Source organism: Pterocles gutturalis, unplaced genomic scaffold, assembly GCF_000699245.1.
Source record: "Pterocles gutturalis isolate BGI_N339 unplaced genomic scaffold, ASM69924v1 scaffold17022, whole genome shotgun sequence".
In the NCBI taxonomy this organism is placed as follows: Eukaryota; Metazoa; Chordata; class Aves; order Pterocliformes; family Pteroclidae; genus Pterocles; species Pterocles gutturalis.
Genome location: NW_010113159.1, coordinates 134773 through 162609, shown reverse-complemented (window position 1 = coordinate 162609; position 27837 = coordinate 134773). Strand labels below are relative to the sequence as shown.

Below are 27837 nucleotides of genomic sequence, written 5' to 3'. Positions count from 1 at the left end.
TTATGGAATTAGTCTTTCCAAAAATTAAATGATTCTCTGAACAGGTTTCCATGATATAGGAAAAATTATTATAATCCAGTTTGTAGTGGATGTCTGCCTCTGTAATAAAAATGAAAACCTTGGTTGGATGCTAATTTGGCACTAACTTGTGCTGTCTTCTAGAAACTCATCAGAGTGCTGAAAAATAAGTTGAGTAAGAAGACTTTTCCTCTCTTAAGTAGTGCTGTAAAACCTTGAAAACTTCCAGCTTCCCTCAAAAGTGTTAGAATGCTGAGGTGGGAAGAGGATGGTACAGGTAATTTAAAAGTTTTCAACCTAAAATCAAAGTGGGGCAAACTCATGGGAACAAGTGATAGAAGAGCTGATTAATAAAGAATTGAGGGAGTTTAATATCATTAGTTCAAATCCATTGATATGTGTCAGGTTGACAATAGGTTTTTATGAGAAGGCCAAGTAAGGATCAAAATAAAGGTGGAAATAGTGTTACAACAGACTTCTGTGAGGTTATATTACTGCTATTTTGTGTGTTGATGGTGCAAGTGAGTAATACAAAATCCTCAAGACACTTAAAGTCGATTCAGAATCAAATCTGTTTTAAGCCTAAAAATGGGAAAATAAGTAGAATTTTTATCAATAGATGAGCTTATAATGGAGTACTGTGGATTAATTGCAGGTATGTTTCTGCTTAATATTATTTGTAATTTACATAAGAGTAGTAATGAAGACAGGCGATCTATAAGCACCTACATGGGCAAGGAAAGTTTAGTAACGTGATTTTTCTATCCAGCAGACAACAAAACCCACAGACAGATGTCAAACTTTGCCAAATTCCAACTAGTAATAGAGCATATTATTTAAACAGCAAAGAAATGAACTATTGGAACAATTTACCCCAGTTGTATTAGATTTTTCATAACTGCAAACTGGATGCTATTCTTTAGTTAAAGAAGTAATTTATTAATTTTATTGGCTTACCATACAATAAAAGTAAGTTGTGTTTTTACATACGTTAAAGGAAATTTGAGTTAGAGCAGAAGGATTAAGCAAAGAATCCTCTGTCTCATCAGTCCTTGATGTCACTGGATAGCTTATTCAAGCCTTTTCCAGTTGTGTGCTTATCAGATCAGAGAGCTGTCTTTTAAAAAATGGGTTCTCAATTTTGTTACCTTGATTTGGGGCACAAAGATTTGAAACAGTAGGTCATTAGCCAGTGGTGCTGACCAACTGACTCTTACACTGAAGTTAAATAAAAGTTTGTGTGCTTTTTGGGAATACTAAGCACTTATACTCTGCTATCTGAAGGCGTCCCATTGAGTTTTAAGTCTTTGATAATCTTGAAAATCAGGTGCTACATCTGAAGGCTTTCCACTGAAGAGGAGGACCTCAACATTAAGGACCAAACTTAAAATATGAAATCCCTCTGCCTCTGTTTCACAAGAAACCTGTTCTTCAAGGGCATGTGCATCAAGTAGCATTAGTAATGCAAACATTTTTTTAGTTAGATGACTAGTTAGAAAAGTCTATATTTTAAGGTGTCCAAAGAACAAATAGTTTTTTTAATTTTTTTTAAGCATATTGTTAGAAGCGTGTGTATAGAAGCTTTACAACCAGTCGTTTCCAAGGATAGCTCCAACAGCAATCTTCATAGCTCTATTAAATGTGCTGAAAAAAACAGCCTTAAGACTTTGCCTGCACAAATTTTTGTTTTGAGCACCAGGTGCGGCAGCAATTGCATTTGCCTTTAACCTGTACTATATTCCTTCCCCATTTTTTTTAACAACATGTAAACAGTACTTGATGTTGAAATTACTATACAAGTCCTTAAAGTGAGAAATATCTTTTGTTCCAATAAGCCTGATCTTTCTTGATTTCATTTATAATGAGGAATCTGAGATGGGCTGATCGAAACTGTTAAAGCTTTGCTGATAGTTAACCTCCTTCTAGTTTGGACAAAGAACTATGCAAATAGACATCTATTGCTTTGAGAGCAAAGGTAGAGTCTTTTCAGAATACAGGGCTTATGCTTTGTGGAAGTACCTGCTGAGAAAAGCCCTAGCTCAGGTCTGTCCACAGCATGCTATTACATCTGTTATGTGTGAGAGTGAACAAAACACTATAGTTATCATAGTTCAGAAAAGAGACCTTTTGAGTTGTTCTCAGGGTATACCTGAACCTCTGGACTCTCTTGACATGTAAAGGGCAAATGAGCAAAATAGAGTATTAGTTGTTTTGAAGTAGCTCAATGAGAACTACTTTTAGATCTTGTGTATCTCATTGTCATTTTAATTTTTAATGAATTCAAGAAAATAAAAACACAGAAGTGTAGCGCTTGCATTGTTTGTGCTCTGAAGTTCCGGTGTGCATTTGGCTGCATTCTGTTGTATATTTGGCTGCATTAAGCACTATTTTTCTGCTTGTTTGCAAGCTCCTTGGCTTTTTTATAATCATGTACATTCTTTGGTAAGCTTTCCTTTAAATATTAATCCATTTATATGTCTATGAAGTTACCTTCAGTTTGACTTTCTGCAGGGGGGTCTCTGTGTAGATATCCTCTGAGAATACTTGGGAAATAATACGTAGAATACTCTGAGATTGCTTTGGTATGGCAAAAGCTTGAAGACATTCACTTGGATATCTTTAAGTAAATAAATAAAGCTTTTGCAGAGTACAGTACGCAGATTCGCATTTTTAGTTAGCTGTGGAGTATCTTGTACTTTGGTGCGTAAGTTACTTCAAAATTCACCTTTTGATTTTGAACTCCAGGAAGTATATACCTTCTTCTAACTACTTTATATGCTGGGGTTTTTTTCCTCCTGTGTGCCATTGCAAAATTAAAAATAATTCAAGATAGCACAGATAGTAACTAGCTTTAAAGTGAACACACAGGAGGGACTTAAAGTTGGAGCATTCTCTGCATGAAGCTGTAGTGGTTGGAATAGACACCTCTACATGATCCAGTGAAAGTTAAATATGCTAACTAGTAATACTTACAGGTCTGGCTGAGTGGTTACTCTGAAATGCTTATTAATCAATAATCATTCTTGAACACTTTATAACTTTCCTTTGACTCTCAAGTATGGTCCTGAAGACAGGAATTCATTATACAGAACATATTACACAAAATAAATAAACTTCACTTAGTTCCTGAGTTCATGTGAATGGTCTCTGTTTACAGAAAAAATCTTTGAGATTCACATAGGTCCATGAATCTATGAGTTTCCGAAGACAATTGTAATTCCTGCCTTGATCTGAAGTTTATGGCCTTTTTCATACTTGGTGATGACTAAAAGAATTTTATGTTTTAGGAAAAGTCCTTCCTGGGTACCTTTTAGTTACGCTCCTCCTCTGATGGACTGTTCTTATTCTTAGAAAATTTTCTTTGTGCAGTCAGAATAGCTATTTTTTTAAAAAATGCTGAATCCTTTATTCTGCAAGGAAAAATAACCTGGCAGAAACAATAAAATAATATGCATGTCTTATTTTAATCCATTATGTATAGAAGTTGAACTACTTTTGCTCATCCTCTTTTTATTTTCCTTCATTTCTTTTGCATAGATTTCAATTATTTGAGAGAGTTCAGGCATCTCTCCTTGCTATTTTGAGTTGGCAATGTAGGGTTCATTCTCAGCTGCTGAGTTCTTGGTTCTTCTTGTAATGTGCTGTAGCAGGATCGGTCATATTGTCCCCTGAGAATCTCATTGAATTTTCACTTTTCAGCTTTTTGTGAATGTAAAACCTTGCAGAAGCCTTTAAAGTCACATTTAGTCTGCCTCAAAGTTCTTTTGCTCTTCTGATGTAGTAATTTTAAAGTTTATATAATTAAGGATAGTATTTTAACATGTATATGGTTTTGTTGTGTCTCAGAATTCTGCTCAGTGTTGAACTGAGGCTTCAAGAGCAATGTATTTTTGATTGTAAGTCTGCAAAATTCTTCACTGAACTAAAGCTTAGAGTATATATAGAGATTTGCAAAGTCAGAACACAAGTTTGATTGATCTTGTACAAACAGTTGGTTTCCTTTTAAAAATATGTATACAAAGTGGCCCATGTTATAGTCGTATTTTTAATTTGTTACATAAATGTATATATTCAATGAAAATGAATGCAATTAAACATTGTCTACTGCTTTGCTTTATTTATATTTCACATTTTTCTGGTGTTCAGAGCAGCAAAAAAATCTGTGTAAGAGAATATGGTTCTACTGCTATGATGCAAATTATGCACAGTAGGTTTGGGCGTTTCTATTTAACCAATATTACTAATTACTAACTTTAATAATAGAGTATTGCAATGTTGTCCTTACTCTGTCTGAAAAGACAGGAGTCTGTACCGAGTACTTTTGTCACTTCTGGTATTTGAGTGAGAAACTTCTGCTTGCACTAAAGGAAAACAGAGAACAGGTATAACAAAACCAAAGCAGTATATATGCAAAATCAAAGCCTACCTTTTTAATAAAAAATTATTTAATTATAATTACTTGTTGGATGTACATTTGATATATTTAAAACATTAAAAAGAGGAAGAATTTTGGTAAAACTCTTTAAGAGTTCACCTCAATAAAACTTTGAGTGCTAATGTGCTGTATTACTCTTTTTCTTTTGATTCTGCTTCATTATGTCAATTTGCCCTGACTGTTGCTGAAAAACAGAATAGTTTTAAATTCAAAGAGTAATTGTGGTTTTGCATGCCCCTGCTTATATTAACTTTTGTTGAATTAAACCTGTGTTATTCTGTGACCTGCAAAGTCAATATCAGATCCTAAATTAAAATATTACTTTTAATTTCTGAAGAAATGTCAAATATTAAATGTCCATTGATCATCTATTTATGTAAAAGAATATACATGGGTTTACTTTTTTTTTTCTTTTTTTTTTTTTTTTGCAGGTACTTGATGGTCTTGAAAGTATTGAGAATTACCTTAAAATCTTTAATTCAGAAGGCTCACATCTGCCTATCTTTACAGTGAAGTATGAGGAATTACAGGAAGCAATTAAAGGTTGGACAGCATGTGCATTGCAAAAGGGACAAACTTTACTTAATAAAGCAGATTGTCACAGGTATTCCTTCAATTTTTACATATCTGTTGCATTTCTCCATATCTACCTGTTGCTTTATTAGTCGTCCAGATAGAATCAGACTGCATTTAGAGCCAGTATAGTTACCGAAGTAGGTGTGCATTTAAATGATCTGCAAAAAAAAAAAAAAAAATTGCTGCCGTACTTAACTGTTGATATTTATACAAACCAATCTCTTTAACAGAAATCTTCAGTAATACTACATGCTACTTGTAAGAGTGGTGTCAAACAGTGGAATCAGTATGTTACAGCAGTGTTCAGAAACAATTGTTTAGTAAACATTTTGAAAAAGTAAGTGTATGCAAATGAAAATTAAAGTATCAATGTCTTGTAACACTCCCTTGCTGCCCAGTGTAATCCTTTTAGACCTTTTGGAAAGTCAGCTTTATAACAATTTTAATGTGATTTGGTGCAAGACAAAAATACAGGTGTTAAGACAAGTGGAGAAAATACTGAAGTTTCTCCACTTAGTTTTAATTCATCACTGAAACAACTTTTTTTTCTTCCAAAGCTTTCATTAATTACAGTGATGATGTACTCCACAGATGATTTTTACAGTGATGAAAAGCATGGCTTAGTTTAGAATCAGTTCTAGTGGCTTAATATCTCCTACATTTCAGGTCTTCGTAGGAGGCTGGTGCAATAAGAACAAAGACCTTTTATACTAATGAATTCTACTTCAAAGACAGAGCAGATGACCATGGCTGATGGCTGGCTAGTAATCAGCTTAGCTCTACCTTACTGTGACATGGTTATGTCCTTAATTATTTCTGAACTTGGAATAGCTTTACTTCAACACAGCAACTGAAAGTCTAGATAAGATTTTCATTTAATCTCATGACCTTGCAAAAGATTTCATTTAAAATCACCTAGATGTAATTGGCTTGAACCTAGCAAAGGGATGAAATAGAAAATTTGAACAGAAAGCTGTTTGGGGAACACATGCAGCTGGCTTTACAGCTATTGTTATAGCTTCAGCATCTACTGGTATTTTAATTAAATGGAAAGAAAAGAGATTTTCCTCAGGGAAATATTTTGATTCCTAAAATAGCCATAATTCCAGAACATGTGCTGCTGTACTCTAAGACTTGATGTTCTGCTAGACATTACCTCAACAGAAGCAGATGTTGTGTTTCAAGTTATGTTTGCACAGCATTGCTTAATGTTAGGAACACTAAAGACCTTGATAGAATGAATCCCTAAAATAAAAATAACAAGTCATTAATTTTATTTCTTCCTTATTAAGAGTTTTTGTTTTTGTTTTTTTAATGCTTGAACAGTCCAAAGAAGCAGTGGGATAGTAAGATATCATTGGTACACGTTAAGAAAAACGGGATGAATTTGTCAAAATAACCCTATCAGTAATTTCTGGTAAAATTAAATAAAAACAGGCAATGCCACAGGTGGATCCCCTGTGTGCCAAAGCGTTGCTCAAGATATTCTATAAAGAAAGAAAGATTTCTGCCTAGAAGATGTTGTAATTTAAAAAACGGCAAAGCATTACAGCTGGAGCAGCAGTGACTTAGATAAAGAAGGTAAAATTTTAAACAATATCAATAGGTAATCTCACTAGAAATGTTTTTTGGTCTTTCTAAAGAACAGTGAAAAATCCCAGTCTCTCAAATATTTTAAATGTCTACTTGCATAATAAAAACAAGTAAGTCCCTTTCTAAGAAAGCAAACACACAATTCAATGGCTTTTCCGTTTTTCCCTGCTGCCTTCAGGCCTCATTGCCCAAATGTAATGCATTTGCCACATATTTCAATGAGTATTGCTAGTACTTCTGGGCAGATAGAACACTTTATATTCCTAGGCACGGGCTCGAGGATTATAATGGGATAATTTAAACTGACAAGGATCTCTGGAGGTCATTTGGCATAGTTTCTTGCTCAAAATCTCTCAGATTAGGTTGCTCAGGGCCAAATTTTGATATCTCCAGGGATGGAGATTCCATAGCCTCTCTGGGCAACCTGTTCTAGTGCTTAAGCATGTTCCTTGTGGAACATTTTCTTATACCTAGCCAAAATTCCTGTTGCTGCGACTTGTGTTTCCCTTTTGACGTACACCTCTGAAAAGACACTGATCCTGTCTTTTGTATAACCCCACTTCCTCACAGATAATGAAAGACAGCAATTAGATCACCTCTTCTCTACTCTGAGCACCCCCTTGTACATTGTGTGCTCCAGCCTCCAACCATCTTGGTGGCCTCTGCCAATTTGTATCAGCTTGTCTGCCTGTTTTGTACTGTGGGGACCCAAACTGGACAAACTGGCCTCCAGATGCAGTTTCACAAGCCCTTAACAGAGGGAAGTAACCTGCTGGCTAGTCTCTTCAAGGTGCAACTCAGCATGGGGCTAGTCTTCAGTGGCACAAGGATGATCCTGACTCACATTCAACTTTTTGTACACCAAGACAAGTCTAGGGGTTTTTTTACCTAACCCGTGACTTTAGGAGATACCCGGAGTGCTCCCAGCCAGCTCATAAGCCTAGTAATCGTGACACAGTGAGTTCTGTCAGCAAGTGTGGTTAAGGTGTTATATTCTAGAATGTTAATTTCCCCCAGAAATGTTCATGTATTGAAAGAGGAAAGAGAGTGTCATTTATAAGCCACTGTGCTGTCTCTTAAGTGCTGGCCAGTATTTAGCCCAGTGATTAGCCCACATGGGTCAACAAGATTTGTATGAGAACAGCTGAGGGTCAAAGGAGGAAGATTTGGACAGAAAACAGAACTGCTATCAAGACTAAATCCTGATTACTATTTTGTTCCTCTTATTGCACAGTTCATTGGCAGTCTTAACTTCCCTCACAGACTTCCCATTTCCTTTGTCTAACTGGACAGGAAATCCTGAAGAACATGGGCAGTCACCATTTGAAGGTGGTGAAGAGTATGGATCTGAAAAAGTTTAGGTACCTTTTCAAGAAGCTCTTTTGCCATAACAGACAAGAAAGTGTAATCTCACAATGAGATACAAGTCTGCTAAATGCTTGCAATCTGGTAGGATTCTTGAACTAGCTGGCAGCTAGTAGAAGTTTGTGTGGAATTTAAAAATAGCTGCCAACTATAGTTGGAGCACAGTAATTTTAGAATTCATAATAGAGAAGGTATTGCATTCTCTGTTACTTGCATGACTTTACTAGTTTTGAAACAGAAGTCAGGTTCTCCATGTTTTCAGACAGTGTATTTATTAATAAAGAGAAGGAATCATCTGACCTTGCTCGAGTTGGGTGACGCTGTTGATTTTGATTTTGATGAGAAGGTGCCCTGGATTGCACTGCATCCTCTGAATGAGGATACTGGAAAATGAATTTTTAATGCAATATCGAAGTGTCTGCTCTGTGTAGTACTGGTTTAAATGTACTGAGAGAAGACAGAGTACTTGAACATTGAGAGAATTAAAATGTAGGTGGATTTCTGTATCCAGGTTGTTTTTTTTTTTCATTTTTAGAGTACCCAAAAATGAGCCAGGCAGTTTCTATGCATATGTTAAGACAGCTTTAGTAGCTTAGTATTTAAAAATCTAGTGCTGATGCCCTCACATTGAGGCAGGGCTATGTTTAAGGCTAGCGACATTGACTTCAGTGTCATAACTGTGAATCCAACTCACAGTAGAAATTAAGAAATATGATGTTAATTCTGTCCTACTTTCAAATCTTCTTGAGGCATATTGCACCCTTATACTAAAAGATAGTCCAAATAAATGAAAATGCTGACACTGTTCGCATTGGAAGAGAAATAGATCATAGAAAAGTGACAGAAGGCAGTTCTTTCCTGTACTCTTACAGTTTCAAAATGAAAATAATGGTAAGTGTGATTTTTGAGCTCTCATTTTTAAATTAAAACCATCTAGAAAAACAGAAGGAGCAAAAATTTATATCTATTAATTCTAAAAAAATTATATGGTCAGTAAGTTTTGTCCATTAAGAGTATCCTTGCTTTTTTGCCAACCAATTAGCTTACCTATGAGTGTAAGAGCTGTGTTTTACTGCAGTTATAAATTTATTGTGTTAAGTCATAACAAACCAATGATATTTTCAAAGATTTTATTGAGATCAAAATTATTATTTTCAAAAACTATAAATCTTGTTCTCATTTTTTTTTTTTTAGTAGTGGTGCTAGTAGAAATTTTTAAACGTACTTATTTTTGAGGAGTACTGAAACAGAGGAGTGACATTTTTAGAATTTAAGGATAAAGCAGGAACTAAAGATTGCAAATTTTTGAGAGTAATTTACAAAATTTGAAACCACTTACTCCCTAGAAAGGATTTACAATTTGGTTTTTCTTTGTGACCAATTCTTGAATCAAACAGAATGGTCTATTAATACCATAATTGTATGTTAGTAGTGTAGAATAAGGTTTTTCTCTAAGGTTGCAGAATTTAGCTTTCTGAGCCTGATCTGAAATGAGGATAAAATTTCCTTTAGTTTTAGAGGACAAAGGAGGAAACCAAAATAATGTTTTCAAATAAAGATATTGCAATCCATTGAGAAAATAACCCTGATGCTTACAGTTGATATAGAGATTGGTTAACCCTAAGCTTAATCTTGGTTATTTTTCCTTTAAGGGTCACAATTTAAAATTCATAAGTTACTTGTCATGCAAATCAACAGAAAAGGTATTGGTTTGGTTTTTTTAAAATCATTATCGTCATGATTGTTGAGCAAAAATGAGAAGTATAAGCTGAAAGAGGGTAGATTTAGACTAGACATTAGGAAGAAATTTTTCACTGTGAGGGTGGTGAGACACTGGAACGGGTTGCCCAGGGAAGTTGTGGATGCCCCCTCGCTGGAGGTGTTCAAGGCCAGGCTGGATAAAGCTTTGAGCAACCTGGTCTAGTGGAGGGTGTCCCTGCCCATGGCAGGGGGGTTGGAACTTGGTGATCTTTAAGGTCCTTTCCAACCCAAACCATTCTATGATTCTATGATTCTAACAACCATTCTACTTTTCCATTTTAGCTCTCGGGTGACAGGAATTCAGAAAATGATGGAATATGTTAAAAAAAAAGTAGATCAATTAATTAGGCAGTGTCCAGATGATAAAGAATTTACTTTGAAGAAACTACAATGGACGGCCTCACTTGAAGATCATCTAAATAAGGTATGTCTTCTTCTTAATGTATTAATAAACGGTGCATTGTATTTCCATAAATTAGTTATGCGAATATTAAAGTTGACTCAAATAATTACAAATAACATTGATTTGTTAGAGACCACACAGTTAGAATGCTGAATACTTTTATCAGCACAAATGAACCTAAAGCTGTTCTGAAAAATGCACCTGTTTCCATGAGAACATTTTACCAGAAATCTTCAATGAAGTATGGATTTGCTTAGATAATGAGCTATTATAATTTGTTCTTCTGGAAAAGAAGTGAGCAGTCAGGACTGTGACCTTCATGCAGGTTTCTATTACTGTTTCTGTGTCTTTTGTTTCATTTGACTGAAGATAAAAATAGAAGTGTGGCAAAATGGAGGGTTAATAATCATGGTCACTGTGAACCACAGCAAATTTTCAGTAACGCTAAAGGGGAGTAGATTCTATTCACTATAAAAATTCCCTTTGTTCATTTAGATACTGATGCATCAAGATCATCATGGCCTTATTTAAGGTGTTGAATGTTCTGTAGTGCTGCAGACCTTTTTAATGAGCTGTCAGAGATGAAATAGACGCATAGCAACTAAATAAGGTGTAAATTCAGATTAAAAACCATAACCTTTTAACAAGATTCGTATGAAGGAAATCCCAGAGCATAGACCAGAAAAGTAAATAAAATTTAATAACTGAATAATTAAGTCTGCAATGTGATATTTTACAATATTTGCATGATGTTTATAATGAACTATTCTGAATCAAACGGGAAGTAAATTTGCCATAAATTGGTCCCTCTGAATACAATTTATGTAGAAGAGGCCTCATGATATTATTACACAGTGAAAATATCATTGACTTTAGCTGAAAAGAAAAGATTTGCTGATAGCTGCTGTTGGTCTTGTAGAAATGATATCATCAGCATATTGTGAATCTTAAGCTAAATCTTCAACTACAGAGGTAATTTTTACTAAAAATGTAGACCCCAATTTTGATATACAGTTTCATTCTGCAGTTTGTTCTAATCACTTTGTTCCCAATCTTGCATTAGAGAATATTTTGAAGATTTGAGTCATAAAACATGATCTTCCATTACACTGAACAGTGCTTATTGTTATATTCCTACCAAGCAAAACACTTTTCATTCCAACCTTCTGATAATTCAAAGTATCCCAAAGAATCTGGTGCTAAATTTGACTGCCCTGGGCTTCCTTTAATAAAGTTTGAACCTCGATCAGCAGCCACTTCTTAGAATGCATGGTAACATGTCTAATAACAACTATGCATGCTATGTCTGGTATCATCTGCTTCTTTTCTTTGTAATCTGTTTTGTTATAATCATGCATATGCAACATCTTGCAGTGACAATGAGATGGAGTTGTGTACGTGTATCTGCACATGTCTCTACTTGGCAGAGAAGCTTTAAATGTACTTTCTGAAAAAACCCAGAGCATAATAAAAGTGTTTCTGGTAAGGTTAAAATATCTAGATTATAATGCAGTTATGCCTTACTGAAGTAAGAGGCCTGGGATACCTAGGATAAAGGAAAAGACTCTCAACAAAATGAGAGCAAACAGGAGTTGTTTTCTCAAATTCTGACCATAGCTGTTAGAATTTTCTTAGGAGAAATAGTAGAATTTTCTTTGTCTATATTTTCATTACTGAATTTCTCTGATTATACAAAGTGCATAATCTAAACACCAATAGACAAGTGTTACTTCACTTTTTGCTATACAAAGTGATGTTTTATACTATTTTTATACTGCCTACTCATATAAATTAACGATATAAATAATGCTTTCAAATAAAGGTGTCGGAGTCAATTAAGAAAATCACCCCAATGGTTGCAGTTGGTATGGAGATTGGTTTGTGTTTGCCTGAGTTGGAAAGAGTTTTGGATAAACACCTTGAACTGGCTAAACAAACAAAGGTAAAAAAAAATAAACTTTAATAATGTTGAGTACTTCTAGAAACAAATGCATGTAGTGTATGTAGTTCTAAATACAGTGAGAGGTTGAGAGTTTCTTATGTATTACTGGGAAGAAAATAGGTCAATTAATTTAAAACTGTAGTTAATGAAAAAAAACACAGAAAACATTACAAGTCAGTCCTTCTTCTGTCTTTCGTTATCCCCATTGTCTTTATCTCATCGTGTTATTTGTTACTACCTCAAGAGCCTAGTATCAACCCTTGATAGGAGGACTCTTCAAATGTGGATTTCTACTCCTACTTGAGGCACCAAGTTTAAAAATTGTCTAGTCAAAGTCACAGAAAACTCTTCTTGTGGTTTATTATGCCAAATAAAAGGGATGAATCAGCAAAAAAGAAAAAAAAAGTTGTTCCCCAGTGCAGGAACTTTGGAAGGGGATGTAAAGTTGCCATCAGATATCCATGGGTCATGTTGGGAATGCAGCCACGATGTGAAAGCATTGCAGCACTCTGCCCTGTAACTGTCTTTTCTGACAAAAAGGAAGCAACTGATTCAAGAATGAAGGGATGAGTGTAACTAAGATTACTAAGGCAAAGTGATACATGGACAGGACTTAAAACAATTACAGCAGTAGTTTTGTGGGGACCTAGTGCTTCTGGAGTCTCACATTAGAGTGGACACTGAGTATCAGGCAACCAGCTGAGAGGTATTTAGACTCAAGGTAATGAGTTCAGAAATTTGAGCTATCCTGTTTGTTAGAAGAATTGTATCAGTTCTGGTGTTCTTGTATGGAACTTCTCTTGTTTCCATTCTTACACTGTGAAGTGGTTTACTTAATCTGAATACTGAAATTACCTTTTTTCCCCCCTTCAAAATAGCTATTTTAATAACTACATCCACAGTTTTTAGTGTCAAAATGTTACAGGAAATAAATGGTTTTCAGTGTATAATGTCTTATTATGACCTAAGCTTCAAATAAGTATGTGCTTTGACTAAGTAATTGAATTATACATAAGAAAACAATACTAGTGAAAATTAACAATGTGATATCAATATTCACAAGTCCTTTTCAGTCATGGTATGTATTGTTCTGTGCTTGTACCCTCAAAGGAAACTTCACATGAACTGGAAGCAGCTGAGAGAATCATCAAAGATATGGAAGAGTTTGAACCTGAGCAGGTGGCAGCTTTTTCTGTCAGAACTGACTTTCTGAATAAAGAACTGAAAAAAATGGAAAAAAAGCTTAGTTCAAAGCTAGAAGTTCTAGAAAGTTATGTGGCCTTTTTAAAATCATCTGTGGAGGTACAGATTGCTTATTTATTCTCTGACTAAACTGTGAAAATCTTATAAGTGAAAAATGTGCTTTTAGCTAGCTAAGACAAATCCTGTAGGTGCTGTGCCATGAAAGCACTGCAAATCTTTGTAAACTGCTTTCTACTTTAAAGGAGATCTGTTCCATCATGCAAGCAGCCCTGATCAACATAATGACTAGTCTATGTACAGATTTTCTACTGATTTAAGTCACCACCTTAGGAAGTATTATAAATGAATTTTTACTTTTTCTCCTGTGCACATGTGCTCTTTCATTAGATAATAAAAATACTTATCTATATGTACTCTGGTTCTTAAATTTATTAATAATTTTAAAAATGCTTCACGTATGATGTTTCTACATTTATCATATTATAGTGTGTTGGTACAGTGTTTATCACTGTCTTGCACTACTTCCACTGTATAAACCAGCTCTATCTGAAATCATAATCCATTCAATACCAGTGTAATTTTGGTAGCTGTTCTAATGATGCCCAGGGCAGTTAATTTAAATTTTGGTGTAATGCCTTTTTTAAGATTCTACAACACTGTTCTTTTATATTTAGAAAGAAATTGAGGATGGAATGGAACCTATCAGATAAAATTAGCTATAGGATTTATTTATTTGAAGATAAACTGCCAACATTTTGGATTGCATCTACTTCCCATTTTTGCTAACGTCAGTTACTTCATATTAAACAGAACTGTGAAAGCCATTGCATTGATACAATGCTATATAATATCTGTAATGATATGTGACAGAAATTGAACAAATTGCTGCCACCTGTCTGCTTGCCATCTACTGTTTTACAAGTTATTTAACACTTTTTTATTAATTAGTATTTGTATAGATTTTAGGAAGGGTGGTGGATTTTAAAACCTGGAAAAGATTCAGAGGCTGCTATTCATTTTTATCATGTCCGTATACCTTCTGATTATAGCAGCTCAATATTTTTATTTGGTTTTGGTGCTTTTTTAATGTCTTTCTGTAGGTGAATGATGATATTAAAAATCTGAAGGAATTCTATAAATCAGATCCACTACAAACAAACAAGGAAGCAGAAAAAAGAATTTCAATGGAATCAGCTAATAGTCAGTGGCAACAGGCCATAAAGAAGATTTTTTCCACCCAAAATATGGGTTGTAATTTTCTTAATGTAGTAAATATGGTGAGTATAATCTAATAAACCATACTGAATATTTGATTTTTGCCTGTGATGAGGTCTAATCTTAGTTCTGTGACTGATGGACTGTGATTTCTGCAGTACCTAGTTTTAAAGGGACTAATGCTGCTGTATACTTTAAAAATATGTATTATTTGAGTGTTAATGGCATTATAAGTAATATAAAAAGTTTTGTGATTAACAATGGCAGAGCCCTTAATAAATGATCCGTACATGCATACAAATGTAATACATGCACATACCTGTTTTGTTCGTGTTGGAAAGCAGCATATATGCAAGTACAGTATTAACTTTATTTTAGTTCCACTAAGAGGCAGTCTTTACTAATTGAGTGTATGAAGTTCTTCTAAAGAAATGGGTGCTAGAGCTACTTCCTTACAGGTAATCTTCCCTGGTATCTTTACATTCTGTTTTGGGTTCAGCTGCACTGCCTAGGCATCCCTATCTAATTTTCCAGCACCCTTTCTTCATGAGATGGTCATTTGAGATGTGCAGTCATTCCCTAAGCCACTCCTCCTAAAGTGATGCCAACTAAAGTACACAGCCTGGATATCCAGCTGTTCTTTCTGGCTTTATAGAACAGAATAAGGAGCAGTTACATTAGGGTCAGAAGGGGGAGTTGGTGTTGATAACATACAGCAGCATGCAAAATGAGCAGGAAAAAAGAGGGAAAGTGCTCAGGCAGTTAGTGTGTGCTAAAGTGCATGCTGTCACTGCTGGATGCAGCTGGGCAGAGATGTAGTCAGTGTAAAAGCAAGCTGAATATGTGTGAATATGAGGTTGGACTGCAGTCACCTGAAGTCTAAACATATCTTCAGATATTACCTCTGTAAAGACCTGGAAGTGTGTTGCCACAATATTTTCTGCTACTCTGTTTCTATTATATTCGTAGGTTGTAGGTTTTAAGTGCCTGGAAGATAGGGATAATACAAGTAATTTATGAACTTTTCTTAAAAGAAAAATTCTGAAATGGGAAACAGCATTACCCAGTTTTCTGGTGTTTCTGATATGGGCTTTTTTAAAAAAAGGAAAACCACCAAATGTTCACTTTATTCCTCCCATGCTTCAGTGCTGCTTTGGTTATTGGCTCAAAAGAGCTGTCTTCTCTTCATCCAGTTCTTCACTTTCCAGTTGCTGTTCCCTAAAAGGCCACCTTGTGTAGTTCTGTCTATTCAGAAATTACTTTATTTTGAGTGAGTGTTAAACAGGTGTCACATGGCAATATTTCAGTCGTTACTGACCTGTTCTAGGTTTTAAACTTTAACATTCACCATGTCCTCAGTACAAAAATTCTGTTGATCCATGCCTATTTCTGAGAGAACGGTGTATTTAAAGACACCCAGAGTACCAGAAATTTTCAAAGAAGTTATGCTAGTCTTTTTTATTAAGCTTTGTTGAGACTTTAATATTATGAAGTATTGTATTTTATAAAATATAAATGAGGTATTTTATAAAAACATATATGGAAAAACATGTATCTGTTTATTTTCCAGGTAAATGAGAGTTTAATATTAAAAGCAGAAAAATCTATTCGAGTAACAGAAGAGATAATTGTTAATCTGAGTAAAGAAAAGAAAGAGCTGACTGATCTTTGGGCAATCTGGAATTTTAAAATTACTCAAGTAAAACCCGTCAAACAACAGTGCCAGATATTTAAAGAACAACTAAAAATTGTAAGTAAAATAGCTAGGAAGAAAGCTACTGTGGCAAACATTTCCAGACTGGTATTAATTTTTCAGTGACTCTCTCATCAGCTATTATAGGTATCATTTAAGAAAGAGAGATATCAGTAGGATACTTCTGCATAGTCTGTTCTGCCGTTCAGATAGTCATCAAGAAACATGAAATGTTTTTGATATTTTTTTGCCCTTATTCAAACATATACAAGTGCAAGTCTCCACTTCAAATTTTAAGTTTTAATCAAGTCCGTGTACTATACCACCAGTGCTGTAGGTTTTTTTTGTTCTTTTTTTTTTTTTTTAAAGCACCATTTAGTTTTGACTTAATAGTTACTAAATTAAACTGTGTCCTAATAGTTAACTAAACTCAAGTCCAACCATGTTCACAAGGAAAGAGGATTGAAACCTTCTTGGCATAGGAACAGTGTTCAGTGTTCCTTAAAAGCAGCGCTAGGTAGGCTAGTAGCAGAACCAGAGTTTTGTGGCCACTGTTTGTCTAGTGCAGTTTATCCCTAAACCATGACATCTCTTGTCACAGAAAATACACTGTGTGTATGGATCCTCCAGTCTTAGTGTCTGAATTGTTTTTGCACACTGTCTTTAAGATTTACTATGACCCTTGTCAGTCAGAGAGTTTGAGACAGAGTGGTTTATAGTTTAAAAAAAAAAAATTAGTAATCTTAACTTGAGAATCTTTTTTTTAAAAAACTAGTAATTTCTTAATGAAATTTACTGACAGCATTTGAGTGTGTGCTTTGGGGAAGGGTTTTTTTTACAAATTTGGATTTGAGTTTAATTATTTTTTTTTTATTTACTACAGATAGAAACACTGAACTGTTTGATTATCTTTTAGACTACCCATGGATTAGAGATTCTTCAAGAAGCACTCCAGCTTGCAGCAACAGTTGACCTTGGAAGTGACCTTTTCATTGTTTTGGAACTACAAAAAAAGCTTAACCAAATGAAACCACAGTATCAGGTGAGAAACCAAGCTAGTGAAGTACATGGTGGATCAAAAGCTCTTTTTGGTACTATGAAGACGCACATTCACATTGACCCCAGACAGAGTGTCTGGGCTCGCAAGATTTTGTGTTTTACATTACTTTTCCAGAAGGAAGGAGTTGTGTGTGTTATAAGGTAAGGGAGACACCTTCAGTGTCCAGAGAATGTCTTGTGCACTGTTAACTCCGTGTTAAAGTGACACACAAGCATTGGGGAAGCACAAGGAGAGCTTTGGCTTCATGCTTTTGAGTTAGAGCTGGTCAGAGGCTGAAGTATGTCATGCTGAGGTTCCTAACTCCTATGAATGTCTCTTGAGTTTTTGCAATTCAGTCTGCCATTCCCCTGCAAGTCAGTTTGACTTGTTTTGATCCAAGGCTGTTTCTGGGTGATAGTTGAGATTCATGCCTAGCAAAAAGCAAAGTATGTGAAGAGTGTTTAAAAGTGCATAGCATTTTTTTTCCCAAGGCAATTTACCATTGTTAGGTTGTTATTTCATCAAACGTACATGAAAACTTGCAAATTTATTTGCATAATTCAGTAACTTCTGCTTTTTTGCTAGCAACTGAATGCTGAGCTTGAGTACCTAATAAAATTATTAGAATTGCCAAGCCAGAAAGGATTTCCTGTGAAAGAGAATTCTGAGAGAATACGTGAGCTTATTCATCTCCGTCAAATAGTAAAGGACACAATGACAGAATATGATGAAATTTTCAACAAGACAGTCAAATTCCATCATATTAAAAAAGAAGTGAGTATAATGTCTTAAAATGTACCTTTCTGTTGCAGTTAAAGTTTTTGGTTTTGGTGCCTGTCATCTTTTTTTTTTTTTTTTTTTTTTTTTTTTTTTTCCCACCAAACAAACAGCCTTAACCCACCTGGCAATCTGAATTAAAATTTTGAATGTAAAACTGCACGAAATTTGGAGAACTCAAAATTCAGATCTGAACCCAAATTTAGTTACTTAAACCCACGTCAACAAAATTTAAAGTAACATCTTATGGGTAAGGAAGAAACTGTAAGCTTCCTTTTACATTATTTTGGACATACACTGATTTTCCTTTTAATATATTCCAGCTGGAATGTCTGTCAAAATCAGGAGAACATGATATTCCTGAAATATGTGAGGACCCTGAAAATGTGCACCATGCTAAAGCCTACCTTGTGAATGCTCAGGAGAAACATGCACATATCAGTCAGCTATATAAACTGCTTATTACCCAGGGAGTGGATATGTTGTCTGCAGTGCAGCAACCTGTGAGTAGACTTAGAATGGTTTGTGAATTCAAGGATAGATATGAAAGAAGATTATTGGAGCTATCTGACATTTAGATGTACAAAAAATGTATTAATACTCTGAGAAAAATAAATACAGAGCTTTAAGAACCTTATTTAAAGAAAGTAAAACAAAATGTAAAATAGTTGATTATTTATAGATTGCTACTTTTAGAGTTTGCAGATATACAGCCATCAAATTAAATAGAACATACAGTAATGATGAAACTGATTCTTCAGTAGTTATATTACAAATTGCTTTTGCCAAGAGAAAAGAAAAAATAATTTATTTGAAATATTATTTTAATTTTTTAAGTATTTTTTTCTTATTTTAATGGTCTTTTTTCTTATTTTCATAGAATCATAGAATGGTTTGGGTTGGAATGGACCTTAAAGATCATCAAGTTCCAACCCCCCTGCCATGGGCAGGGACACACTCCACTAGACCAGGTTGCTTATGGTCTTTTACTCTTGAAAACATTGAAATAGATTTGAAATAGGGAGGCAGTTAGTCTTAAAATATCAGTGCTTGGGGAGAAAAAAAAGGCACGACTCTCTGTTCTCTAGTATTCTTTGTGCAGTTCAAAGTCCTGTTGGTGATTTCTTGAATGATGTGTCTATGTATTAGACTCTTGCTATTTTGTAAAGGTTGCTTTGCATACTTATTCTCCTATAAAGAAAGGATAACAAAAGAGCAAAAAAGAAACATAATAACAGTGTTACCTTATTAGTGGATTTCAGACTGATTTGCATGACAAAATGGATATCATTTTAGAAAGGAGTAATTTATTCAAGGCAGGAATGTCATTGCCATGTATGCATTTACTAGGGAGAAAGCAAGACATTGCCTTATGACCTGCCTAGGTTATCCACATTGCCAGTCTGCTCTTCAGTCTCCATAAATTGATTGACAGCAGAAAGGAGCTAATCTCCAAGTGGTAAAGGACTAGAGTAGCCTGCTTCCTCTTTGCTTAGAGGAGACACCATGTGTGAGTTGTGACTTTAACCCGAAACTACTCTTCAGACTACTAGTGAGTGAAATTGCTATGTACTTGCTCTCGCTACAGTGGAGGTTTACTCTAGCCCATTGTGACTGACTATAAATGTTCTGCCTCAAAATTATTTTCCTTTGAGATTGGTTAAATCAATACATTTCCTGAATTTCATAAATTTCTTTGTCTATTCCCTGTTAAGAATTGCTTGAATGTTTCTGTAAAGAATCTGAAGCAAGAACTTGCTAGATTTGAGTGTGATAGCATTAACTGGAGCTCCAAAGCTAATAAGTATGAAGAAGAACTGTCACAGCATTTCCAGCACTGCACCACTCAAGAGGAGATAAATGAGGTAAATGAGATAAATACCAACACATGAAATGACTGTTAAAAGGGATGTTGTGTTCTGTAATATATGTTACTGTTTACTGTTCCCCTAGATGTTTCATACATATACAGAAAAGCTGATTTTCATTTTAAAAGCAACTTTTGATCCATGCAGCAGCAATAATAATTTGTGGTCCATACCTCTGCAGTTCAGGATTATATCAAGTTGTTGGGCTGGCAAGAAAGTGCTTTAGCTGTACCAAGAGGACTGGAAATAGAGCAACTATATTTTCTATGGCTTTCAGCTCTGTCAGCTTCATCTGAAATACATGAGTCTTCATATTTCTTTCTTATGAAACAAAGGTTCAAAAAAAAAGTAGAATTTACCTATATTGAAGTTGTAAGCCTATTAGAAAGACTTTTTAGTCTTTTAATTAGAAGTTCAGAATAATTTAGTACTTAACATTTTTTCAGAAATTCAAGATGTGATACCTAAAAAATTGCCAGAAGAAAAGGAAATATTCTTTGTCACAAGATTATTACAATTAGAATTTATTATTATGGAACTTAGGTCAGGAAAAATTACTTAGTTAAAATGATTATTAATTTTGCATCTTAGTAGGCCAAATATAAATCTGCTCACAACTTAGCAGGTTGAATTGGATAGATGTCACAACAAAAATTAACTTAGGAAAAACATTCCATAAAATAAATTTTCTCAGTGTGATCCATTAAAAGAGCAGGCTGATGGCCTCTGCCCTTGGAGTTATATAGATTGCACTTCTGTGCATTCATGAAGTACCGAAACCAGATTCTTACCTGGAAGGATTTCACACTAATGTTCCCTGGAATGTGAAGCATAGGTAGTGGCAACACAGGACACTGAAAGCTGTTTTTTCCTTCTTTTATCTTTTCTTAAGTAAATCCACACCTGAATTAAGCCAGACTGTATTTTCTCAAAATCACCAAAGTTAAGTTGACTGAGATTTCTGTCCCAAATATTTTTAATGAGAAAATTATTGTTTGTATTTTCTTTTCTTTTACAAAATATTTTTGCATGTTTGTGAAAAGTATCTATTTTCACAAGAAGGTATTATGAAATTGAAAGAATACATGCATCAAAAAAAGTTGTTTTTTTTCATCTCAGTTACAGTTCTAGTCCCTTGTCAGTTATAAGCTGAGTGTGCTTCACTCTCTGATCTTCGATGCAACAGTCTCCTTTGATGTAACTTCTTGGCTGATAGTAGGGGGCAATAGGAACAGCAAGTAGTATAAGAGAAGAACTTTGACAGAAGGAACCATGCTGTAGAAGAGAATGAGAACATGAAGTACCTAAACTAGAAGTCCTGTATGCTTTTCAGTGGCACAACAGAACCAGAATATATGAGTTTTGAACTAAAGTATTCTAGGTTTTTACTGAAAACCCCTCAAATTTGCTGAAAAAAATGTTCACTGAGCAGCCTGTATGTAAGGCTGGCCATATTAAAAACACAGTATTGTATTGAGTGCATCTCTTGTTTCTGTCCTTTGATTCTGGGATTATATAATGAGGGCACAAAAGCATGACCCCTTTCTAAGAAAAAATGTTTTTCTATTTTTATTACTTGTTAGACTGCCAGTGAAAGCAGGAAGTAGAACAAAAAAGCGATCTTATGTCTCTCTCAAATTTAAATGAAAAGTGTGTCAGTGGCACGTCTAACTCAGCACGTGCCCTATATTGCAAAACATAACATTTTAGCTTCTCATAGTTAATGGACACCCTCTGCAAAATAATTGCATATCATATTTTCAATTACAGTGTTAATTATTGGGTTTTTTTTTCATTCTAATTTGGGAAAGCCGGGCGGGCTGGTTAAGTTAAAACCTGTCATCCCCAAACCTAATTGAATCCTGAATGTAAACTCACTGAAATGTGGATACTTTTTTCTTTAGACTCCTTCTCTATTAGAGGTGAGCATAGAAAATATTTGGCTAATGTACCTCTATATGCATTAATCCACTACCATTTTTTTTTTTAGGTATTTATAATTAGTTCTGTTTAGGGATCAAGAAACCAGACACTGAACTACTTCAAGAATGTTAAAGTTATGAGTATTCACTTCAGTATTTTAAATTCTGTTAATTCTAACGTCAGAAATTAGTCAGAGTATTGCTAGTATCTAGCTGACCTATCTGAAATAACAATTTCTTTATCATCCACTATGTCTAAGCAAATAAATATTTCATATGCCAGCAGAAAGCAGCAGCTGTTCATAGCTGTCACATAGTAAACAGACAACCAGATAATTTGGTTGTGATTTACCAGCGTACAAAGCAAACTTTAAAGTTGACTGAAAATATTTGGAATTCTGCTTTAAATACTTAAATTAATTTACGTTTAATGCGGTGAATTTAAGTCTGTAAATAAAGCACGTGAGTGAGGGCTTTGGTGATTAGGACTCACTGGTGTTTGAAAATATACTTTGAGGACTCGGCTAGCTCCCTGTAACATACTTAAAGCTTCTAAAAGAAGCAAGGAAACAAATACTTAAATTTACAGTCAAGGATACATAGCATGAGTTTTGAAACAGTCTTTGGAGGACAGAAGAGTAAGATGCATGCCTTTTGTGTGCCTTCTCTAATTTAAAGAGAATCTGCAAAGGCCAAAAAAAGGTTTTATTCCCTCTGCATCTTTGAAAGGTGTAAGGAAAGCTCGTCTGTCTTTTGAGATCTGTATTTGCCAGTTTGGGCTTCCTGCTTCACTGACTAGCTTGGGTAGCAGCCTCTGAAAAGCTGCAACTCCACTTCATTAACACTGCAATAATTTGCGATAGAACTGAGTCAAACCTCAGGTCACTGTAGCTTAATACTATACTGAATGTGTTCATGGGATTACAAGTGACACAGTTGTTTACATAAGATAACATTTGCAATGAAAAAGCCTTTTATTTAGGTGATCATTGTAAAAATAGCATTTATGCATGTCTGCACAAAACTTGCAACAGAAGAGTAGCAGGTACTGAAGTAGGCTTTCAGCTCTTCCCAGTCAATCTCACTTCTTTTCTCTTCCTCATATCATTATTTATACACTTGCAGAAAGGTATGACTGAAAATGTGGATTCTAACCATAGAGGACAATGAACTATCTCTGTTCACAAGTTAATAGGAACGAATACTTCTTAGCACATTTCTCACCTTGTAATTTATTTTGATTGTGATCCCAGAATTAAAGTAATCATTAATGAATTGAACAGCACCTTTTCTTTCCTTCCACTTTGTGGCTGGCTGTTCTTCAATCTTTGCCACTTTGAAAATATATTTTCAGCAACCCTCTTCCGCATGCTGTTTTGATTATTAGTGCTACTGAAAGTTTTATGTATGAATAAAAATGGAAGGCTAACAACACTGAAGTACCTCCAAGAGTGGCTCACACAGGAATCAAAGCATTTAACTGGAACTGTACTGTTAAGAAAAACATGTTTAAAGCAGCTTTGTAACTCGATTTTTCCATTTATTTTGGAGTTGTGTGGTAAAGCAATTTGTACTTAAACCCCTCTCCTCCCCTATCGTTTGCCACCCATGACAGTCCAACTATAGTTAGGAACAGCTGTCTGATTAATTGCTATGACACAATTAACCAGTTACAAAGTTCTATTAAACTTGTGGGCTCAAGTCAATGGGGTATTGGGGTATATCCTTCTTTTAGTATTTTTAATTTAATTTTTCAGAAAATAGTGGAGAACTGAGATACGTTTAGATTTCTAAAAAATAGCAGCCTTTTATCATCCTTGGTACAATTGCTGATGGTAACAGGAGTTGTGTACATGCACTCTGAGGGAGTGCTGTACAAGTCTGAGCTGAGTCTGTTTTTCCACTGAGGCTAAAAGAGAAGAGTGACAGCAGCTGCAGACCTCTGAGACATGAGCCATCATATCTGAACCAAGGCTATCTAATTTCACATACTGCTATGAAGAGAGCCTCTGGCCTTATAAATGATCGCTAGCCTATGTACGTGCACAAGCCAGTGAAATAAACTAAAATCAACTCTTATTCATCTCTTCTTTTCCTCAAAATTAAACCGGCAAATAAGACTCTTGTTTTCTGAATGCAAAATATTGTTCTGCAGAGGTGGTTTTATTCGTGCTTTTAGACAGATTTTATTATTCTGTGTACTTAGGTGGGATAAAGAGCTTAAACTAATTGGAGATCACAGTGCCGGTGATAGTATTCCCTTCCTTTCCATTACACTGAGTGAACACCATCTGTCTATTAACTGCTAAAATAATGTGGAAACATCCAGCTAGATGAAATTAAAAAGAAAAATGTATCCCATGATGGATTAACATTAGTGTGTGATAACAATAATAATGATGGATTGCTAGCTGTTTGAATAACAGTAGCTGCAAAATGAGCATTCATTACTCCCTGGATTCTTTGGCAGGGAGGGGACAGAGGGAAGTCTGTAGGACTTTTTAATATAAAAAAGCCTCAAATATGTTAACTAAATACCAGATTGTGGATATGACCTAAACTTGTTAACACTAATCAGGTAAATCATATTGTTTTCATTTGTGTGTCTGGAAGAACAGACCCTAAAGCATTAGAACTGCTGCATTTCTTTTATATCGGTTCCTTTAGATAGATATCATTTTACATAGTTTATTCAAGGTTCTCTTTAAAAGGTTGTCAACCCAAAGGATGTGAAATTCTCAAAAAAATATTCCAGTCATTTTTATATCCTTCCATTTCAAATGTTATTAATTAATTATAACTAATTTGAAAATGGAATCATGGAATTGCAATGTAATTGAAATAGTACCTTTTATAAGGTACTGGAAGAATATTTTAAGCAGGTTTTTCAATTGTCTGGTTCTGTTATCTATTTCTTAAAGGCATTTGAAAGTTGCTGTAATATCTAAAAGATTTTTTGCAGCTGTAAATAAAATTGCAAGTTACATAGCTTTCAGAGAAAAAAAAATTTATTCTTAAAACATTCATAGTCCTTTAAAGATAATTTAGCTGAATGTGTTTGATATGCTTATTTATACAACATTGCTAATGCAAAAAACTGCATATGGCTTATTGAGGGCAAACTTGTAAGAGGACATTAAAGCAAACAGGTAATTGGCATTGGAAAAAAAAAAAAGATAAAGAAAGAATATAACAACTCTGTATTGTAGCTAGTTCCCATGTTAAATAAACACTTTTTTAAAATTTCGTTGATTGTATATAACTCTTATTTTTGATGTGTGTTAAAGTCTTTGGGGTAAATTGAGAACGCATCTGATCCATGTGTGTGTAAATGAAAGTGTAACTTCCTAGAGCTTCTTCAGTATAATTCCTATCATTCTGGATTTTTAAAATATTTCATAGATTAAAGAAAATGTAGCTACATTTTTTTTTTACAGCAAATTTACTACAACTAAATTTAATAGTAGTTATCTCAGCTGATATAAGTCCATCTGAAAAGTCTTGAAAGGCATGGATGCCTCATAATTAGAGCTACTAGTTCATTTTAATTTATTATTAAAAAAAAAATAATTCCCTGAATTTGAGCTTGCTGCACCAAGTCAGTGCTAACTGGTAATAATACTCTCATGTGATACCAAATCTATCTAGCTGTAGTTAGACAAGGCTTTCTTTGGGTATCTGTTAGGCAGAGTCTCATTGCTATCATGCTCATAGAATAGTTATTTGAAAGGCAGGTGCTCATATAGTCTACATCTTGATCCTGCAAAGAGCTGGATTCAGCTTTGCATGTCGTGAATAATTGTACTAGCACAATGTATAAAATTAAGCCCCTGTGTAACTTCCTTTGAGAAGCAAGGCTTCTGAAAAAGCAGGGTGGGGGGACACCAACAAAAAAACCCAACCTGACATAAACTAAATGTTGTATTGTAGGAGAAAACTACCATGAATGAATAAAAGTTTACTTACCCATGCCCAGTAAAACCATGTTTTTCTGGAAACTAAGCATAGGTATACGTTTACATAGCTACCATTTCCACTAGATGGACTAAAGTAGGTGAAGGACATCTGACTCTAGTTAAAAATCAGTGAAAGCTCCCTGTTAGGATTTTTTCATAGATTGTCTGAGCAAGTATCTCATCCTTTGCCCCAATCCTTGTTTTGCCCCAGCCATTCTGGAAACAATATTGAGCATTCAGAATGCAAAACAGTTGATTTTGCAAGATTATGAAAGAAGAAAGATTAGAAAAAGTCAGGAAGAAATAAGGATGCTTTATGAGATGGCATAGTATTATTAATTTCTGTATTAAATTTTCAGTGTTCACATCATGGTCTGTTAAACAGCTCTTGAAAAGCCTAAATTGAAGCATGCTGATTTATTTTTTACTAACAAATATATTTACTCTGTTTCAGCTGAGAGAGTCATTTAAGGATCTCAAAAAGAAATTCAACAATTTGAAGTTTAACTATGTGAAGAAAACGGAAAAAGCTAGAAATTTGAAAGTACTTAAAATACAGATTCAGCAAGTTGATACGTGTGTAGAGAAAATACAGGTAATGTCAGAAATGTTAGTCTTAGTGAAGGCTTCACTGATTGAATTGCTGTGGCCTGTGCCAAGCAGATCAGAGGAGGTGCAAAATGTATTGTGAGCTTCCGTGTTACTCAGTCACTGAGACATTTTTCACTGTTCTGTTCCCTTTATTCTTCCATTTCCTTCACTGCAATGATCTTACCTCAATTCCTGACTTCTCTCTGTTCACTCCTTTTATCCTCCATTATTTTTCTGTTTAATCTTTTGTTCTTCTTGCCTCTATTCCTTCACAATATGTGATCTAGTCTTCCCTCTCCTTAAAAAAACAAAATAAAACAAAGACCCCATCGAAATCAACAAATCACCAGTAAATGCACACATATTCCCTCTTGCATCCAGCTACTTTATTGTCTTTCTCTTTTCATCGTGTAAGTGTTCAGAACCTTTTAATGCATCCATTGCTTGGAGTTGATCATGCTCATTTGTATCTTAGAAGTCTGCTGGCCTCATCTGTTCTTTGTATTCACCAGAAACTCTTCCAAAGCCTCCAGCGAGGCTAGTTGCCAGTCAGAACTAGTGCTTTTTATTTCTCTTGCCCTGCCAGTCTCTTCGTTAAAACTTTTTTACTTTAAATTTTCAGTAGCTTCTATGATTCTATTTTTGCTATTTATTTTTGTTGCTATTGACTATTCCTTTTACAACCTTTTTTTTTCCCTTTCTTGGCAATTTCATGCACAAATGCAAATTCAAATAACAGAATCATTGAGATTGAAAGGAACCTCTGGAGATCATCTAGTTGAAATTCCTTCCTCAGAGCAGGGTCAACAACAAAAGGTTGCTCTGTGTCATGTCCATTTGAGTTTTGAAAATCTCCAGGGATGGAGACTCCACAACCTCTGCAGGCAAGCTGTTCCATACTCAGAGTAAAAAAAAAAGAAAAAAAGGGTTGTTGCTGTTTTTTGTTTTGGTGTGGTTTTGGTTTTTTTGTTTGGGTTTTTTGTTTGGGTTTTGTTTTGTTTTATTTTGTTTTGTTTTGCTTAAACAGAATTTCCTATGTTTCTGTTTGGGTCCATTGCCTCCTGTCTTTTCACTAGATACTACTGCGAATTGGGTCTGTCTGAGCTGGAGTCAGTATCCCCACAGCAGCCCTCACAGTGCTGAGTGTCACACTGGCAGCCAGCAGGGTGTTGGTAACACAGTTTGGGAGGGGGCAGAGCCGGGACAGCTGACCCGGATTGGCTGTTCCGTACCATGTGACCTCAGTTCAGCCATAAAAGCCACGGGAAGGGAGGAGTGGGGCATTGGTTACTATATTTGTTTCCAGGAGCAGCTGCTGCACAGACTGAAGCTCTGCTTTCCTGGGAAGTGGCCGGACATCACTTACCGAGGGGAAGTAGAGAATAACATAGAATCGTAGAATCATTAAGGTTGGAAAAGACCTCAAGGATCATCAAGTCCAACCCAACACCACCTAACTCACTAAACCATGTCCCTAAGC

At 34.9% G+C, this 27837-nt stretch overlaps 1 protein-coding gene across 1 annotated transcript in view; it reads left to right on the top strand.

Moving 5' to 3' along the window:
* CCDC141 (coiled-coil domain containing 141) overlaps positions 1–27837 on the top strand; it is a 73983-nt gene that overhangs the window by 31418 nt on the left and 14728 nt on the right. Inside the window, exons 8-18 of the mRNA XM_010074371.1 lie at positions 4885–5057; positions 10031–10172; positions 11974–12093; positions 13204–13395; positions 14397–14573; positions 16082–16261; positions 17121–17246; positions 17829–18017; positions 18344–18523; positions 19736–19885; positions 26221–26361. Of these exons, the coding sequence (XP_010072673.1) occupies positions 4885–5057; positions 10031–10172; positions 11974–12093; positions 13204–13395; positions 14397–14573; positions 16082–16261; positions 17121–17246; positions 17829–18017; positions 18344–18523; positions 19736–19885; positions 26221–26361 (1770 nt within the window). The remainder of the gene's footprint in view (positions 1–4884; positions 5058–10030; positions 10173–11973; positions 12094–13203; positions 13396–14396; positions 14574–16081; positions 16262–17120; positions 17247–17828; positions 18018–18343; positions 18524–19735; positions 19886–26220; positions 26362–27837) is intronic.